The sequence below is a fragment of the Crocodylus porosus genome, unplaced genomic scaffold (genome assembly GCF_001723895.1).
Source record: "Crocodylus porosus isolate Cpor-Errol unplaced genomic scaffold, CroPor_comp1, whole genome shotgun sequence".
Classification (NCBI taxonomy): Eukaryota; Metazoa; Chordata; order Crocodylia; family Crocodylidae; genus Crocodylus; species Crocodylus porosus.
Window position 1 is genome coordinate 22,861,216 of NW_017728909.1, and position 19,157 is coordinate 22,880,372.

General features: G+C 43.5%; 1 protein-coding gene across 3 annotated transcripts in view; it reads right to left on the minus strand.

Annotated features, from left to right (window-relative positions):
- PDZD2 (PDZ domain containing 2) overlaps nt 1–19,157 on the minus strand; it is a 199,057-nt gene that overhangs the window by 62,084 nt on the left and 117,816 nt on the right. For 2 of the 3 annotated variants that reach the window (XM_019531914.1, XM_019531913.1), the window contains exons 3-5: nt 16,342–16,484; nt 15,367–15,499; nt 12,706–12,873 (exon numbers count right to left, since the gene is read on the minus strand). The exons of the other annotated variant lie outside the window; for it this stretch is intronic. In XM_019531914.1, the coding sequence (XP_019387459.1) occupies nt 12,706–12,873; nt 15,367–15,499; nt 16,342–16,484 (444 nt within the window). The remainder of the gene's footprint in view (nt 1–12,705; nt 12,874–15,366; nt 15,500–16,341; nt 16,485–19,157) is intronic. 3 annotated transcript variants of the gene reach the window in all.

Sequence of the window (19,157 nt, forward strand, 5' to 3'; positions counted from 1 at the left end):
CCCCAGTACTCTTTCCTGCCATGGCAGGGGGTTGGACTTGATGATCTGCTCAGGTCCCTTCCGACCCTAGAAACTATGAAACTATGAAACGTGCGCTTTACCAGAAGAAGCAGGGCATTACTTCAACCTGGCTCTGAAACATCTGTATAGCTCAGGTGCTTCAGCAGGGCTTTATGGCACTTTAGATAAAGCTGAGTCAATTACCTATTAGATAAAAGTGCCCAAAAAGACCTACTAAAGAGCCAAATCTATACAGATGTTGGGAGAGCTGGGTCCATCTAACATGCTGCCTCTTCTGCGCATGTGATGGGCTTGGCATGAGAGCATGCGGATTTCCAAGTAAAATGCCATTTGTGGGGAGAGAGGAAGTTTGTTGTTGGGGGGTTTTTTTTTTTAACATCTGCAAGCAGCCAGTGTTTTTACCAGAAAGAGATGCAGGAAGTAGTGTTTGCCACTGGGCTCTGCTTAAGCAGAGATCTTCAAAGGGAGGCCACTTCTAGGTCCTAGAGATACCTCGGTCCTTCCAGCTAAACAGGCTTCTCATTCTGAATTCAAACTACTTTTATTTCCTTCTGCAATACTCTCCAACTTATAACTCTTAACTTATATTTCTGAGATGATTAATTTAAAAAATGCTGTGGTTCTAGTTCTCATTTGAATAAAAAGAAGTTGAAATATAAACTTTAGAGATGTTTGCCTAAAGCAGGCATGTCAAAGATATGTTCCATGGAGCCATGTGCCCAGCCAGCAAGGCTCCTAGAAGGGCAACCCAGGGCTGGGGCTGCCATCAAACTTTGGGATAGACAGCCCTGTCGGATGAATGCCAGTGGCTGGGAGAAGGGGAAAACAGCAGCTGCAATCACGCTGATGCAGTGACAACTGGCCCCATTGCCAGAGGTAGGTCCAGATCTTGCCTGCAAGGCTCCTCATGGTCTGGATCCATACTGGGGACCAAGACAGCTTGACATCCCTGGCCTATGGTATGTTGTTCAAGACTATACAGCACACAGATGTCTAGAATCACAAGAAAGCTCTGATCCCTGGTAAACAAAGACAACTAACTCGGCACTTGAGTTGCGTGGAAACCTGGCTGTCTGCATTTGTAGTTTGTAGACTTATTTCTTCTTAAATGCACTCCGATTAAGGTAAGTCACAATTCAATGCATCGTGAGAGGCAATGCAACTACTTCTATTTTATTTTCAGTGGACACCAGGCACTGGTGCCCTGCCATAAATAGCTCTGCCAAGAACAGGACAAGATCCCCATTTATATCAAAGACTGGAGGGACTATTCCCATAATACTGCTGGTAATACTGCTCAATTTCATTTTAAAACCACTGTTTGTCACACTGAGCTCATAACACGATACACAATATTTCAGTACCGAGGGCTTTTCATACCTGCATAAAGTATCTAAATCCATATGTGTGTTTTATGTAGTTCCTTTTTTAAAGTACAACATGTCCAAAACAGTTTAAGTGAACCCAGCTAGAGCTGGATGTTGTAATTACAAGACTGTACATAAACAGTCTAGAGATGTGATGAAACAACACTGCTGCTAACTCTCGAAGTTCTGGTGCTGTGTGTTAAACGCAGGCCCATGAAAATACCCCTTTGATTCTAATGTCACGAAGGAGTTATTTTTAACTTGTTAGAGGCTTTTCTTTTCCATCAAGCCTGGGCAGTTATCCAAGTGGCCAAAAAGAGAAACAGCTGGCTACTATATCTGCTGCTTTATGGGAAAAAAATCTCATTCACAAACAGAAAGGACATGGAGATCCTGTATGACTGATCACATGTTTCCACTGCTGTGTTGACATTAAGCATTCAAACATAGCACATGGAAGAAAACCAATTACAACTGTGATGACTACGTAGATCATATCCACTTTAATATCTTCCAGGCATCCTCCAGCTGATCTGCAGTGGGGGCTACACCTCAACAGAGAGCACCCTTAGACATCTCATCCTAATTCCATGACAATGTGTGACAGTCCCTTGCCTTCTTTCCCCATTCCCTTGATAACATGCACAGCCTTCTCTCTCCTTACTCCCCTTTCCCAGGATGGTACGTGCCACCTCTCTTCTGCAATTATCAAGCATCCTGGTGGCAGCTGCTTACGTGGAAGAGACACATTAGGAAAGTGCCCTTTTGGTTCCTTTTGACATTATGCCGGTGCTGGAAACAGCAGGAGTCCTTGCACTGCATGAGGAACGCTCACAGGAAGAAGGCAACTGGTACTTGGCACACAGGTTCCTTGTAATCATCTCCTGCCCAAACTTTTCACTATGCTTAACCAACTTCCCATGGTACCACAATCCCCAAGGAACCTATCATGGTAGTTGGTCACAGCCCTGTGTAGGACAGACCTTCCCTTGGGATAAAATGGGAGGTACAGTCTAAACCCTGATTGCCCAATAAACCTATTACATGTGAAATTGCCCAATATGTGGGATAGGCAGTATGTCTTTACAGTCCATCTCAATGTCTGTCAGTGGTTAGGGACCCACAAGCTGACTAGGACCTGTCAAGTTCAATAGGAGTCCTAATCACAGGTGCAAGCAGCCGAGTAGAGGCTTTCAGTGACAATGTAGCAAGCATTAACATGGAACAAACAGCTGACAGCAGGCTGCTCCTGCACTAATCGGCAGGCTTAGACCAGTAATTCCCAAAGGGTTGGTTTGCCCCAGCTACTCCAACAGCCCCTGTGGCTGTTCTGGCCACTGCTATTACTGCCTCCACCCAACTCTTCCGCCCCCCAGCCAGCTGCCCCTATGATCCCAGTAGCACTCTGCTAGGAACGGGCAGACACACGGAGGCCATACGGCATGTGTAGATGAAACGGGGGACGTAAAATTGAAGCAGTGGGTTTTTAAAAACACTGCTTCAATTTAGGGTGAAGTAAATCCCCATGTCATGCACACCTATGTCTTACCTGCCTCTCTGGCAGCAGAGGGTGAGCTGCCAGCAGGTAGAGCAGTCCCTGGGCTGCAGAGGGGAGCCTGGTGCTTCCGTCTGTGGCAGTGGCAGCCCCCCCCAGGCAGCACCCACCTGCAGGCACCCAGCTCAGGTGGTCCCAGGGGGCACCACAGCTGCAGAGGAAAGGACCGGGTCCCCAGGCAGCTCAGCAGGCAGGCAGGTTCCAGAGGTGAAAAAAAGATCAGGCTCATCGCTTTTCCCCCTCCCCACACTTCGGTGAAGCTTGTCTTCCTGGGCTGCTGCCAGGCTGCCTGCAGTCCTAGAGCTGCATGGAGCCCAGTGCTTCATTCCGTGGCTGTAGGACATCCATGGCTAAAAATCCTTGGAGGTGTTTTAGTTTGCTATGCCCCAAAGTCATTTAAGGCACATTACACTGCCAAACATGCTACAGCAGCTGGAATTAATACACAATACACATGCAAACACCAACACCATTAGAGCGGTGCAAAAGCATTTAATCCACTTTAAAGTGTCATGCACACATGCTCCTCATTTCATCTATACACGTCCATACTCTGCAACTCGGCTCATCCCCTCCACTCTTCCTACGCTCCTGGGCTGGCGTATGAAACCTGGCAGAAGCAGCCTCAGCAGCAGGGGCTGCCCTTGCCTCTTGACGAACAGGAGGGAGCACACTGCAGAAAGAGCAGGGCGAGGTCCTGGCCCTGCCACCTTTAGCTAGAGCAGTGATTCTCAATGCTTTTATTCTCAAGGCCCCCTCCAGATCTTTTCTGAATTTAGATCTTTCAGTGATTTTCAACTGGGTGTCGTGAAATTCAAAAGAATTATGCAGGGGATGAGGGGCTTGAGGCTAAAAAGACTGAAAACCGCTAGTACAAAGGCTAACCTTTTGCTTAAAGAAATATGTATTTAACGTCATTTTTAGCAGTACATCTTAACACTGGTATGATTTCCTCCAGCAGAGAAAGGAATTACATTATATATGTTTCTAAATAAAATATACATCCGTGCACCCACCCCTTTTCAGTTGAAAGAAGAAAGTGTGCTGCCAATTTTAATCCAGAAAATAAAAATAAAAAGGAGTGCCTCAGGTATCAAAAAAGTCTGGGACATGCTGGCTTAGCAGCAGCTTCAATACTGAAATCAATGGGATCTGACAAATAGGCAACTGCCATTGGCACAATTTAAATAGTTGCCCACCTTGTTGTTGGCACCTCAGGAAGACTCAAGATTTCCCAGAGCAATCTGGGCCTGGGAGCTCCAAGCCTGCTAAAATGGTGAGTAGGCTGTAGCTGTGTTGGTCTAAGGACATAGATAGACAACATTCTTTGGGTAAGTCTGAAATATTTTATTAGACCAATTAAATAGTTGGAAAAAAAATCTTAGCAAGCTTTCGGGTTCTTAGCAGGCCTGGTTAAGGGTTTTTAAACCTGAAAGCTTGCTAAAAACATTTTTTTCCAACTATTTAGTTGGTCTTATAAAAGATACCCGATTTAGAAAAAGAACCTTGTCTGCCTAAAAAGGTGAGGCATTCACAGCTAGCCAACTCCACCAGGTGGAGCATAGAAGATAGATGACTTCGCCCCTGTCCCTTCAGGATGATCAGGACTGCTGAGGGCTCTGTCTGGGAGAAACTCTCCACTAGAAAGGGCTGGTCCTCATGTAATGGAAGATTCTCTACATCCCCTCCCATAGGGCAACAGCTAAATGCAGTCGGACCCTGAAGCACTCACTCTGTCATCCCTATTTCCTCCTAACCAAAACCGTGCCAGTAGAATGCAGTTTATTCACCAACAGGTTTCTCTTGTCCATTTGGATGGTGGATTCTACCTGAAAAGTCAGTCGTATTTCAGTGTTAATTTCTGCAACCTCAGCGCCCTACTGTGAATGAACACTGCAGTCCTCTGAATAATTAGGTCCTTTCCCCAGCCACACATTTAATTGCTGAATGATGTTTCCTGTACCCTTTCAATGCTAATGCTTTCTGCGAAATTTCTGTTCCAATGTTTCCAGAAGAACTTTTGACCCCAGAGTGTTTTTTTAAACTTACAGCATTGTTATCCTCTTCCCTATTATGCTTGCATTGCTGGAGATAATTACATATAGATTCTCCAGTAAGACAGACTTGCCATGGGAAACAGCCAAACATTCCTAAGGTTCAAACAAAGAATTGGGACAAACATATCTGTGCATTCACAACACTGGTTTATTTAACCTATTTCAGCTCCATGCCTAGCCAAAAATATAAACAAGTTTTGAAATGAATAATTAAAAAAAAAAAACAAACCCCAACTTGTGCTATAAGTGGTATTTAAACTTTAACCAATGATATCCTGTTTCTGTTAGAAAAGGACCATTAGCCCTCTGTAGGTCCTGGAAGTCTCTCTAACACAACACATACACAACCTCGAATGAAGGCAAATGTCAAGTATTTGAGGCCAACCTAGAATTTATGAAACCCAAACAAAGGTTAAACATCCAGAAGTACATCCCTGACCTTGTCGCTAGGATCAGGCCTTATCAGTTGAACAGACAGGAAACAGTGGGAAAATCTCCCCTGCTAGGCCATGCAGAAGTGGCAGAATCAAGGAGCAGAGGGTCTCACAGCCAGAATGGACAAGGTGATCCTTGCAGACCTTGGTACCGATTACTCACAATCATCCTCTGTCCTAGTCCAGGACCCAGGTTGCCCTATGCAGTAGTCTCCATAGGAAATTTTGAAGCCTTGGAGGCACAATTTGCTCCCACTGGTATGCACACACAAACCAGATTTTCCCCAACTCTGCCATTGGTCTGCTGGGTGACCTTAGGCAAAGATGGGGCAAGTCACTTCCCTTCTCTGTGTCTCAGTTTCCCAATCTGTAAAACTGAGGTAAAAACCTTCGTGAAGCTCTTTAAGATCTACAGATACAAAGCGTCAGAGGAGCTGGGCACTAAACAGCAAGAACAATGAGAGGATTAACATTTATCATTTTGCACAGAGCAACACAACAGCGCCAGAAACAGAAATAATGGCTAAGGATGTAGGAAGCAACTCGAGATGACAAGTCCCTCATTTTTGGCATGCTCAAGGCTTCCTTAAGGGTGAGATGTCCTGGAAGTTCTGTGAGCTAATTTTCTGCAAAAAAAAAAAGTCAACCTTCTTTTAGGTGCCTGAAACCAGATGGCCAAGAACTGCAGAAACCCTGCATCGTGAGATACTGGAAATTCTTAGCAAAGTCTTCTTGTGTGCTTATGTATTTTTGCCCCAGTGATACAGTGGCCTAACAGGGGATTGCTGGGTTTTCAGTTGTAGCCGTGTTAGTCTAAGAACATAAGCAGGCAAGGTTCTTTGTGTAGATGTGATATCTTTTATTAAACTGACTGAGTAACTTAGTTGTTCTAATAAAAGATATCACATCTACACAAAGAACCTTGCCTGCCTGGTAAGGGATTTGAATTCATGCAATATAGAATTCCCTGCAAAAAGAAGAGAAGAGAACAGCCTTTTACTTGCCCTTTTCCGTCTCGCTTGCATACAAATGGGGGAAATCTTGCAAGTTCTATGGAAGCTGTACCACAAGGATTAGAATCATATGTTTTTTATATTAAAATCCCAAGTGTGATTGGGGGTAATTTAGCACAACATGGTCCCATCTCAGCATTTCCTATGTGAAGTTATGGACCATTTTGGCTAAAATGCAATTTCAGGATATTAATAGAATGCTTTTTCTGCCTAGCAGCACAATTTTTTTTATTAAATTTATAACTTGAAGGGATGTTTCATGTTAAACAGAGCTTTACATAGCCAGACACTGTAATAAAGGAGCTCCAATTGAATCCTTTTTATGAAACTTTTCCTTTAATGTAATGCAATGAATAGATTTTAAATAAGCCATAACAGCACTAGCTTGGTAAGGCTGTAGTTTTCAAGTGCCACTCAACTTTTCTACAGCGAGTTATTCAGCAGCTTGAGATGAGACTGCTGCTTGGCTGAACATATATAGAGCAATATACAAGCAAGATCCCTAAAAATGTAGAGAAGAGAAGACTGAGGGGATATCTGATAATCTTCAAAGACAGGTGGAGATAAGCTTTTCTCTCTGACTGTGGGGGACAAGACTAGGAACAATGGCCCCAAGCTTCAACAGGGGAAATTTAGTTTAGAGATTAGGATGACTTTCTGACTGCAAGGGTCATCAACCATTGGAAGAAGTTATCTAGAGGACATGTGAAATCTTCAATTCTTGGAAGTCTTCAAGAGCAGGTTACAGAGACACTTGGCTGGGATGGCAGAGTCAGGGATGAACCTGCTTTGAGGAGGGGCTAGATTAGATGACCTCCTGGAGGTAGGGAGCCCTTCAAGCCCTACTTTTCTATGATCTTATAAATTCAAACATACATTTGTTATAAACCTCACTGTGCATATTCAAGTGGTATTGGATTTCTCTTAGGAAGGTCCTATAGAACTGCAATAAGTGATATTGATTTGTTCTTTACCAAACACTTCATATCATTCGGTATCTAGCAGGCTAGGTGCTAAGGTACAAATAGTAATACATTAAGATTATAAATTATTTTGCTTTTCCAAAGTACTCAGCACTAAATTAACCAAGTTTGCATTGAAATCAATGGAAAAAGAATAGTACAATACTGAATGCTTTTCAAACATCTCTCCGTATACTTTTTAATTAACCTTAAACCCATTAACTTAAAATTTTTGTAACCAAAGTTGTATCTATTATTACAATAATTCCTGTAGTAACTATATTTCAAAGAGATTAGAGAAAAGAGGCTATTAACAAGTGGATTGGCTATGAACTTCTGCATGTTCATTTCAGTTTTCCTCTATTGTGATGATTGGTTTCCTTTTTCTTATAATGAGGGTTTCACACAGCAACAGTGGTGAGGGAAAATAAGAATCTAGCCTCAAAATGCAAAAACAGTCAGTGGGAGAGGACCAGGCAGTCTCCAAAACTACCTTTTTAAAACTGATTGCATCTTTAAAGCCTCACAAAACCCCAGCCAAAATAAGTAAGCATCATCCTCCTCCTCTTCTTACAAGTGGGAAAATTGAGAATCAAAGATAAGAAGACTTGGCCAAAGTCAGCAAGAGAATTGGGCTTCAAACCCAGTTATCCCAGCTCAGATCATGGTCTCAGTCTCAATGTTCCACCTGGGTTGAAACATCTCCCATTGGCAAGACAGGCGTATATAATTTCTTCTGAGATTAGGACAACCATCCTCTCTTATTTATAGTATTCTGTAACATATCAACTACTTTTGTGAGAAATAAAGAAGAAAAGTGCAATGGTCATTGTGAAGCAGGCTGAAGCATTCACACATTTGTTATTTCAGCACCTGCAAAGCACAGTATTTTTTTTTTTTTTTACTACAACTATAATGGCTTGAGGGGAGAAAGTATGTTCTTGGGGTTTTCCAATGCATCTGGTATCATACTTGACTTATATTAGTCCTGCTCCATGTTACAGATTAAGCCACATAAGCTATAATCAGGCATTCAAAACCCTGAGGCGGAATCCATCCATCTAAGCTGCATGGCTTCCTGCAAGTGGTGTAGTTTAAAAATCAGTAGTGAACAGAACACAAATTTGCCCTTTGGTGGGGGGTGCAAATCTTAGACCAGGTTCTGCCATTTTTAAACCAGTCAATGTACACCAACCTTCTGTTCCATTACAGGTATAAACGATTTTCCAAATCACTTATACCAATAAAAGTGTAATGTCTGTACCTGGCCATAGTTATTATCAAATGTCATAAAATCATTATTATTCCCATACCAATTCTACAGTGATGTATACAACTGTACAGTGCCTTATGACTGGGCATCATATACTGACGGTCTGATCAGCCTCTATGCCTTGTTATTAAGAAGCAAATCCTTTTGGTCCCTGAAAGGCTGTGTGATGCTCTACATGCAGGACAGCAAGAGTGTTTCTACTTGTGCAGGGCACAGAAAGGCTGCGTACATTTGGGAAAGTTAGGGCATGGTTAGATCATGGTAAAAACGGCCACCTGATCTAACTTAGTTCTCCCAGATGCAGACCTTGTGCTAGTTAGGTGGATCTACATGCGAACTGTACAGAAGTTCAGGACAATTAGATCAGTTTAAAAGTGGCCAGCCAATCTAAGTTAAATACACCTCCAAGGTAGTCCAACTTAGATCTGTCTCACAATCTAAGTGAACTTCTGTACAGTTCCCATTGCAGTCCACTGGCCCCAGCCCCAGGCCTGAGCTTCTCCTACCTGCTCCCTGGCACTAAGCTATTTTTAGCCCTCTGGCCCTTCCCTCCACCCCCAGATAGACACCCCCCCCACCATCCCACAAGCTATTCCTGGTGCTTGTTTTATCAGAGTCCACTGATGCCAGAGGCTGAGGAAGTAAGCTGGGGGAGGGCGAGAGGGCTTGTGGGGGGTAGGTTTGTAGGTGGCAGTTGTTTGTCTGGGAGGAGTTGGGGGGATAAAAACATTCTCTGACCCTGCAGGCCTTGTGAGCCCCCTTGATCCTGTCAAACCCTCCTGGACCCCAGTAACTCTTCTCCCATGGACCCTGCTGCTCACCCCTCTCCTCCCCCACAACCCCCAATCCTGATCAAGTACTTATTTTGAATACAATCTAACATCTCCCAAATGTCTATACACGGCTCAAGACCAAGCACAGGATTTATCACATCTGATACATCAGCAGGGATCCAGGTTTTCTGTTTCCCAAGGGAAAACAGAAAAAAATATGCAGCTTTTCCCTTTTAACTGAGAAAAACATAAATTTTTCATTTTAAGAGAAATATATGGATTTTTCACTCTTGCAAAGAGCTGTCTGTCTGCAGGCTGGCAGAATTCCAGACTGCCAGGAGCTGGGGGGGGAGCAGGAGGAGGGTAGTCAGGCAGGGAGCACCATGTGCTTGTGCACATATACACATGCACATGGCCACCAGGCACCCCTGGAGAGCACCTCACACAGGTAAGTCCCACCAGAGGGTGGGGGAGCATTGAGGCCCACAAAGGGAGGGAATGAGGGAATGAGTTGGGCAGGTCTGAGGCTGGGGCTAGGACTAGGGCTGCTCCACAGCTAGGTGGTACATTGAACTTTAGGGCAGAGACCATGCGTGGCCACAGGGCCTGGATGGGGAGTGGGATGGGGTTATGGGTGGTTTGTCCCGGGGGGTGGGGGGAAGGGAGTTGTCTCTGCCACTGCATGCACTCCTGGGGCAAGGCAGGGGGGCACAGATGTGTGCAATGCGGGGGCAAGCTGCCTCCTACAGGCTTGGGTTTCCCACACTGTTGCCCCCTCCTCCTCCCTGGGCCTCCACAGCCCAGTGGGCAGGACCCAGCATAGCATGGCAGAGTGGGTCCAGGCAGGGAAGCTTGTAGGAGCTCCACAAGCTCTGGGAGCCCCACACTGCCACAGCAAGATGCCTCCTGCCCCCTGGCAGCAACAGGGGCAGTGGCATGGAGTCATGTCCCTTGCTGCTGCCAGGCAGGCAGGGGGTGCCTCACCTGGTGGCATGGGATTCCCAGGAAAGGACCTTCCTCCCCTGCCTTCTCCCCCTCCCATCCAGAGACAGTAGCTGCAGCTCGCTGTGCTGCAGCCATAAATTACACTGCCCTACTTAGAAGCAGCTTCATTTGAACCCTCATACAAATTTGGAAGGAGTCTGAAGCCATACTCTTCTGTTTGGACATGGCTTTAGAGAGATTGCAAGGGGCTGACAGTACAACAAAAGTCATTTTTGTCTGTGCCCATAGAGAAGCAACCTGCATAGTAATGAACTAACATATCAACAATGCTAAGCTGTCATGTGTAGGATTAACCTAGGGCAGGGAAGTTTCGAGATAAAGGTCAACTGGATAGACACTCTGAGAAAACATCACTATGAAGTGAATAATGTTCACACTTCAGGTTCATGGGCTGGATCCAGCCTGTGGAGCCATGTCGTATGATTTATGGGACTTGTAGAGAGGAAGGGCCTGCTGTCCAGGGCACAGAGCCTTGAAGGGAATACATGCTGGCAGTAGGGGAAAAGCGGAAGCTTTGTTAACCCCTGCAACTGCTGCTCGCCCCACCACTGCACCAACAGCTGGCCCATAAGGAGCATCACAGCTGGGTTTCAGACCAGGGGGCTGGGCAAGCTTGACACCCCTGGTATAGCAGAACCTTGATACTTTGCAAGATTGGGTTCCTTATTGTCCCATCAAAAATGAGGGTTTGCCAAGCAATTGGGTGCTTATGCAGCAACCGCACATAGTTGTGTGTGGCTGCTGAGGTGCTCCAGCTGTTTGCTTTGGCTTTTATTTCAAAAGGTGCCACTTTTCTGGTGCAGAACCAATGATGACCTGTAGCTGAGTGGAGAAGAGGTGCCCTTTGAGGTCATGGCTTGTTGGACAGGACACTTAGCAGGTGTTTTATTTAGACTGTAGTAAGTATTAGCAAAAGTTAGGACGTGTTCTGAGCACATGGTAATGCTCACTAGAGTCCTCCAAGCCAGGTCTTTGCTGCTGGTAGCAGGCAGAGAGTGCCTAGGAGAGGGGGCTGCCCCTGCTGCTGGATTCTGCAGGTGCCCAGGGATCAGAACCAGTCTGAGACTCCCTTGCAGTCCTGGGGCTCACAATCCCACAAAAACAGTGGCTTGTGGGTTCCAGCCCCAGGACCACAACTGACCAAATTATCTCCATGGAGCAGTCTGAAATTAGTTCAGCACGTGTTAATTAACATGATCTGGAGAGCCTCCTTGCTGGAAAAGATGCAACTTTGCTATGATACAAGTGCATTTAACGTGTTCCATCATTTCATAGATGTTAGGGGTTAGAAGGGACCTTACAGATCATCGGGTCCTCCTGCTTGAACATGCGGATGCTCAAGTTAAGTATATTTAATACATACTAAGTTTTTCATTAGACTTGTCATCGCTAAGGCTAAAGAAGATAACTGAATGGCTTTGTCCTTAATTCAGCAACCCACTGCAAACTGAGCAGCTTGAACCTCCCAGATCCAGGTTCTAGTATATTAGCTATGCTGCATTACAGGGTAGTCTCATTTTTTCTAAAGGGTTCTCTCTCAGGTTTATTATAAATAAACAAGATTTTATAGTCAGGCCCACCTGCTTTCTCTTATCTTATATTGCAACTGGAAGCACTTTGTTTTTGTTCTGCGTTTGTATGGTATGTAGAACAAGGCGATCCTGGTCCAGCATTGGGGCTTCTAGTTATTGCACAATGTAAATAAATCATTTCTATCTTCCATTTAGTCTTTATTAAATGCAGCTTTGAATGGAATCCAGGGAAAGTTATCCCTTAAGCTATAGTCCAAATTCTGAAGATCACACTCAGATAAAATCCTGTTCACATCAAATGGACCAGTAAAACTGGGTAAAGGTTTCAAAATACAATACAGGCGCCATAAGAGGAATTTTGCTACAGAAAAAAAAGAAATACTACAACCCACACGCTTCAGTAACTTCACTAAAAGCATTAAAAGTGCATGTGAAGCAATGTACTAAGGGAGTAAAAAAAGGTCGCAGCCACAAATAACTCAGAAAATATAGGAACTTGCAGTGATACTTTATCCACTTTGACCAAGCTTTACTACAGCATATGAATACAAGATAGCTTGATCTCAAGCATTTCATATCATGGTTCAGGTTTCTGCTGACCACTTCTAACACAAAGGAAGAGTTGGTTTAATACCACAGACAGCCTGTCACATTTTTTGGTGTGACAACCAAGTTGGATAACTGAGTAAAAGAGTTTCCAAAGTCACACTTACAGCACCCTGCACTTCAGGAGATGTACTCCCTCCTTTGACATCTTCCTCCTCTGGCTTTTCATTCTCTTTGTTATCAGTGAAAGACACAGTATCTTGGACTGCACAGCTGCTAAGCAAGTCTGGCAAACTGGTAGATGGATACTTGAGACAGTCTGCTTCAGTAGTTTCCTATCAAAAACAATAAAAGGCATGGGATGCGTTATGCAGAATACTGCTCAAATGCATAATGAAACACTGCTATTTTACTGCTGGCATTTATGCTCCAGATAAGTAAGCCATCAACTTTAACAAGTAGGTGCTGGTTTCAACAAGCTACAGGTTTCAATGTTTAAAACAAACAACAAAAACCATTTATTAAGCATTATGCTTATATTGCCAAGTAGAACTCATTTAAGGACCTCTTCTCAAATACTGATTTCCAAAGTGATTTTAACTATAGGCAGGTGCAAGAAGAAAATCTAGAACAAACTCTTCTCTCTGATGTAATATCACAAGAAGATTTAAAGACTACAAAATTATTATTCCATTTATGTCTTCAAATCATATTCTACACGTTTGCTCATACTGTGTGCATATTTAAATGCACTAGTTTATATACATCTAGATGTGTGTATGTTTTTTAGCAAGAAACTAATATACGTACAGGTTTCTCGCATACTACTGGTTAACAGACGATTGTGTAGTTCAAATTAAGTGGTCTGACAAACTAACCAATGACAAAGTCCTGTTGTGAGCCAAATCTCTCTGTCAAGTCATCAACAGTGAAGGCCCAGCTATAATGGCCCAAACACATGGCTCAGAAGATAATCTTCAAATGCTCAAGCACCTGTGCAAGCAGCTTCTCTGTGGTGATCTGCAGCACATGAAAAGGAACCATGGTTGCCTAAGAATGTGCTTCAAGGACACTTGAGCACAGAAAAATAATCTGTCAACTAACTCTTCAGAGCACGTGCTTGCAAATATGTGAGACCCAAGATGAGGGAAGATATGGGCCTTCTTGAACTGCAACAGCATGCCCTTGGGCAGGGGGAGCATTCAGGGTGAAAGATGGGATAGCAGTAGCAGACTGGCTCAGATTCTGAACAGTGCAGCAAATTCTGTGACAAAGGGGCTTATCAGACATAGGCCTGCAGACTTATCTGTGTCCCCAACCCTTGACTTGGCCACCTTCACTTAGGCATTGTCATCCTTGGCTATAAGGAACACATGATGATGAAAGGTCAAGCAGGTAGTATGAAAATTTACTCGCTCATCCTGTCAATTCAACCCAGACTGATTCTCTGTTATCCTGCACACTTTCCATTAGCATAAGTGACTATACTAGCTGCAGGGTAATTGTGAGTCAGGCCGTCAGCTATCTCTTCCAAGATAAATCCAGTACCAACTGCACTGAATATAGAAGCAGTTTCTTCATGCAAACAACATCCAAAGGGATCTCAAAAAGAATGCTGTCCTGTAGTATCTCTGACTGATTAGAAACCAGATCTACAAATCTGAATGGTTGCTATGTGAAACAAAGCAAAGAGCATAAGCAAGGCAAAGATTTAGATGGTGCATTGTTTAGGTCTCCAAATCCTGTTCCCAGGAATGTGAGAACTGGCGGAGTCCATGGAGAATGTGCTGACACACTGAGAACCTCAAAGAGCTTTCTGCTGCAAGCGCTCGGGTTGACTGTATAGATGCAGTTGCAGCATGAGCAGACAAGGACTTATGAAGGAATTCATGTAGGCTGATGCCCTACTTTCAGAAGACAGCTTGACTGTCTCACTGAAATGCCTCTATTCAAGATAAAAAACAGAGAAGTTAATACCAAACTCTGATCCTGACAGAGGATTTCAAATGCACTTCACTTATCAAAGTATGAAAGCTACAAGTTCATGCAACTTGGTTCTTGTTCCTCACCCCTGCAAGATACACTTTTCTTTTGATAAATATAAATAGAAGACATCAACGAGAAGCTATGCAAGAACATCCAGAAGAGATAACGCCTCGCAATTAGATAGGCAATGAAGATCTATATTCCAAACTTAAAGGACAAAGGAGGCAAAAAGAATACTGTCTACTGCTCTATCCTTAATAATCAAATTATACAAAGCTTCCCACATCTCTGTTCTCTTTTGTAATAAACAGTGCTTTTATTAATAAAAGCCTTTGGGGCTCTCTGCATGAAACTTCATGTCAGTTCCCCAACAAACATTGCACCTCAGGCCATTGCCTTACCAGAAATAAGGAATGCAAACACACATCAGGAGACCTCAAGCATTTAGATAATGCAGAGATAAAAGCTACACCACAGGTACACAGATGTTTAACATATAGGAGAGAAGCTGAGACATGTCTGTTTCATTCTGTATTGTTTTCAGAAAATGCTGTTTCCCATCCTAGGCACAAACACAGTTATTCAGACTGTACAAACAAATAGTTGCCTGGGATGTTCCCCCTTGCTATTCATTTACCGTAGATTTATCAGATGTACATGTGTAATTTCAAGCTCAACTATAGAATTTAAGGGAGCAAGCATGCATGCATAATGGTACAGACTGCTGAAAAGCTGCCCTTGCCAAAACACACACACACACACACATACACACACACACACACACACTTTTAAACATGCATTAAAACAACTGTCAATTAAGAGAGTGAGATGCTGTTACCTACCCTGCTTGCCACCACCAACTGCACTAGACCAACTGCCGATCGAAGGAGGGCCACGGCTTCCTGATGCGAGAGTCCAACCAAGGATTGACTGTTGATCATTAGGAGCTCATCACCTGATGTCAATCTACCATCCCTATGGAAATAAAGCATAACGCACTCTGAGCCTGAATAAAGGTTCTTAGGCTCATGCTGTGTAGGAAAGTTATATTTAAAAGCTGATGTGCAATGAAGTGAATGAAGCATGACTTGGGTGAATCTAAACCCATTCAAATAGGTGTCATTTTATTAGCCTAAAGACAGACGTGCACAGAGGGCTGCATGGCTTTGAAGGAATCTCCAAATTGTGGCATTTAGGACAATGCTCCACATGGCATATAGTGATAGTTCACATTCTCCTTAGGCCTACCTCCCCCACTGCGGGAAGCCTTTCATGGGGTACTTCAATCCTCTCTCCCCTGCACTGAGACCTATACTCTGAGCCCATGATCACGTTTCTTACTAAAGGGAACTCTAGGGTCCTTTCACAATATATGGCCTAGGGAGCAATGCTGCACACTAAAAAGCTCTGTTCTTCCCTATGGCAGTTCCCACGTACAATGCAATCTTGTGACAAGGGAAGGAGGAAGGAATCTTGCATGCTGTCAGATGTCCCTGATTATATTCTAGGCTCAGTTAAATGTACATCACGGGCAATCCTTGGATCCAAAAGGTCCTGCCTCACTCTCCCTTCAGAAAAATCCCCAGACACCTATAAGCACCTTTTGACCTGTGTTAATCATGGTGGTAGGTGGGACTGCATGAGCATCCTAAGAGGGTCTAACATTACCCATTTAGGCTGAAGACCTCTAATGTCCCTCTCTTCTGTAATACATGCGTTTATCTGACCACAAGTGTATTCTTCAGCTTGCAGAAATGGTTCAAGCAGATGATTGATCAGACCTATGTAGCTTCACCAAGGAACAGCTGCTACATTACCTGTGTGCAGAGCCTCCTTCTTCCACATGCGCAACAATGATGCCGTGAGGTGATCGCTTCGACCCTCGGCCTCCTGTAATCTGGATTCCCAGGCCGTCTGTCCCCTTCATTATGTGCATCTTCCATATGCGGCAACCTTCTCGCTGAGAGAAAACGTGTAGAGAGTCCTTGAATTTGTATTTCAACCATAAAATAAAGTCCTGAAAAGGCCTAGGTTAGTCAAGACTCCACAGAGGAGGGTGGCAAGAAAGTAGTGCTGAATACACTGCCTATGGGCCTGATTCAACCCCCTCTGAAGTCAAGGAAGAGGTTCCCCTGGACTTCAGTGATCCTTGAATCAGGTCCTGGTCACTGTAGCGCACAAGTATCTGGAGTTGCTGAGCGTGGCCTTTTGTAATCTGTTGTCCAACATGGAGTAAGTGGAGAAGAGCAGGTGTCATGAACTCGTGGTTTGGTGCACGTGCAGAGGTTTGCTCGCTCTGGAGACTACATTCCTCTGTGCTACACAAGTGTTACACACACAGGCTTGGGCCAAGTGCCAGTGCCAGGCCTCTGTACCTCTTTTCCTTTTGCAGGTTTTACTCAGCAGCCTGTAGACCTGAGCCCTTTCTTTAAAACCATTTTAAAATGGAAGTGAGAATTATTTGCAGTAACTGAACAATTGGCAGAAGAGCAAAATATTATTCAGAGCTTTAGAAGGGCCCTAGGATATTAGTCACATTGTAGTATCAATGTCTACTTTGCCACAGGATTTGCATTTCTGGAGGCATTGGCAGTGTCCCCATCTACATAGAAAAAAAGTTACCACCCTCAGCTTAACCACTGAAGGTCATAAGTATCTTCAAACATATGGTGTGATACCAACCCTCCATTAAACAGTAATGTGTCACACAAATAAGTTACATTACACCTGAAACATACCTTTATTTTTATTTTTTAATTTAAAAAAGCCAAGCACCCATCCAACTTGCCCTGTGTGTTCAGTATGCAACAACAACAGCAACAACAAAAAACAGCCGAGCCCCAAGCGGCTGCAATTCCCCCTGAAACAACCAGGAGAAGCTCTCTGGATGGCACGCAGAAGACCAGTCAATCCACAAGTCTTGGCAAAGTGAAGAGGAAAAGAGCATGATGTGCCCAAAGGAATAACGTGGCATTTCATAGATTTCTATGAAATCTATTAAATTTCTCATACTGACAGGAAGAAGTTGGTTAGAATTACGATACTGTGAGATTTTCAAGCTCAGAAGAGAAATATGTCCCTCGTTGTCAGCTGATTGAGGTTTCTCACCTCTGCTTATTTCTTACTTGTGTACACTTATTTCCAATGGATTTTACTTCACATGCAACTGATGTTTTTACAAAAAATTATGTGCTTTGCAGTCTGAAAACAAACAAACAATAACCCCCCCACCCTTTTTTGGAAATTACTGATACTGTAATTTGCTACTGAAGGAGGAGTTACATACCATAGGAAGCATTTCAAATTGCTACTTGTTTTTAAGACCTGGCATTGACAACAGCAGTGTCAAACCTAAAATGACAGCAGCATGCACATCTTTAGAAAACTATGTAAATCAATCTTTGTTCATGGTGGCAAAGTTTTAAGGTGGAAATCTGTGTCAGAGGCAGTCAGCCCAGTAGGCCCTGGAGCTCTCAAGTACAACACAATTCCAACAGCAGTTTCACATAAATGAGAAGAGCAAAAGGAAACCAAGTTCAAGAGCAAATGGCTGAAGACAGAGGACAACTCTAGGTAAAAGGTGCAGAATGCAGAGAGCGTAGACATCAGCCACAGAAAGCTGGGTCCGGAAAATTACATATGTGGCGTTTAAAAAACAACGTAAGAATTTGATTCTGCAAAACAAGCTCATGTGCCACTCACTTTCAAGGAGGTTGCACCTCAGTAGAGATTAAGTGATTTTCAGACCAAGTCCAAAACCATTTAAAAAAAAAAAACCACTAAAAAAAAGGAGTCTCCTAATTAAACAGCAGGAAACAGGGCATGTCAGGAAGGGGCACACATTGTGGTAAATAGAGTAGTATATAGAATGGCTTGTGAAATAAAAAAAGGACAGAAATCACATGTATTTATTCAGCCTAAAGGCAGAGTTATGCTACAGTTCCAGCATACTCTTGAGAGGTTCCTATTCTTCTAAAAAGTGGCTGGTTTCATAATAAAAATAGCTTATCACACAAACAGAAATTCTCCCCTCCAAGTCCCAAGATTAAGCTACAAAGATAACAATTTTCTCAAGTGCAGTTTTGAGGCTCTAATCAAGGAATTCCAGTTCACTACTTTCTAATAAAGTTTAACAAAGCAATTGTGATATTTTGTTAAGACAATTCAGAAAAGCTCTCTGGAATGCCAGTTACGCAAGGAGCTACAATACAGAGGGCCGTAACTTGCATTCCTCAACAGTTTGTAAATTGGCAAGGATCAGAATAATATTCAACTTAACTGCCAGGTTCTCTGATACAGAAAACCCCTTCAGCATGGCAAACAGCAATACTCTGCTACTCACAGACATATTAAGTGCTCCCTCATCCCCAGGTAGTTTCATTGATACCAACAGCACCACTTAACCACTACTCAGCTGAGCAAAGGTGATGAATCTAACCACAATTAAAACCCAACAGGCTGGGGGTGCAAACCTTTGCTGCCTATTATTCGTAACAATGTATTTTTCAATGCCATTAAACTGTATTATGCTATGGTCCTTGGCTGAGGAATCAGAAGCCCAAAAATGGTTAACAGACTCTCGAGTCCTTACTGAAGCCCTAGATAAATTTTATCAGGAAACCTGCACTATTCA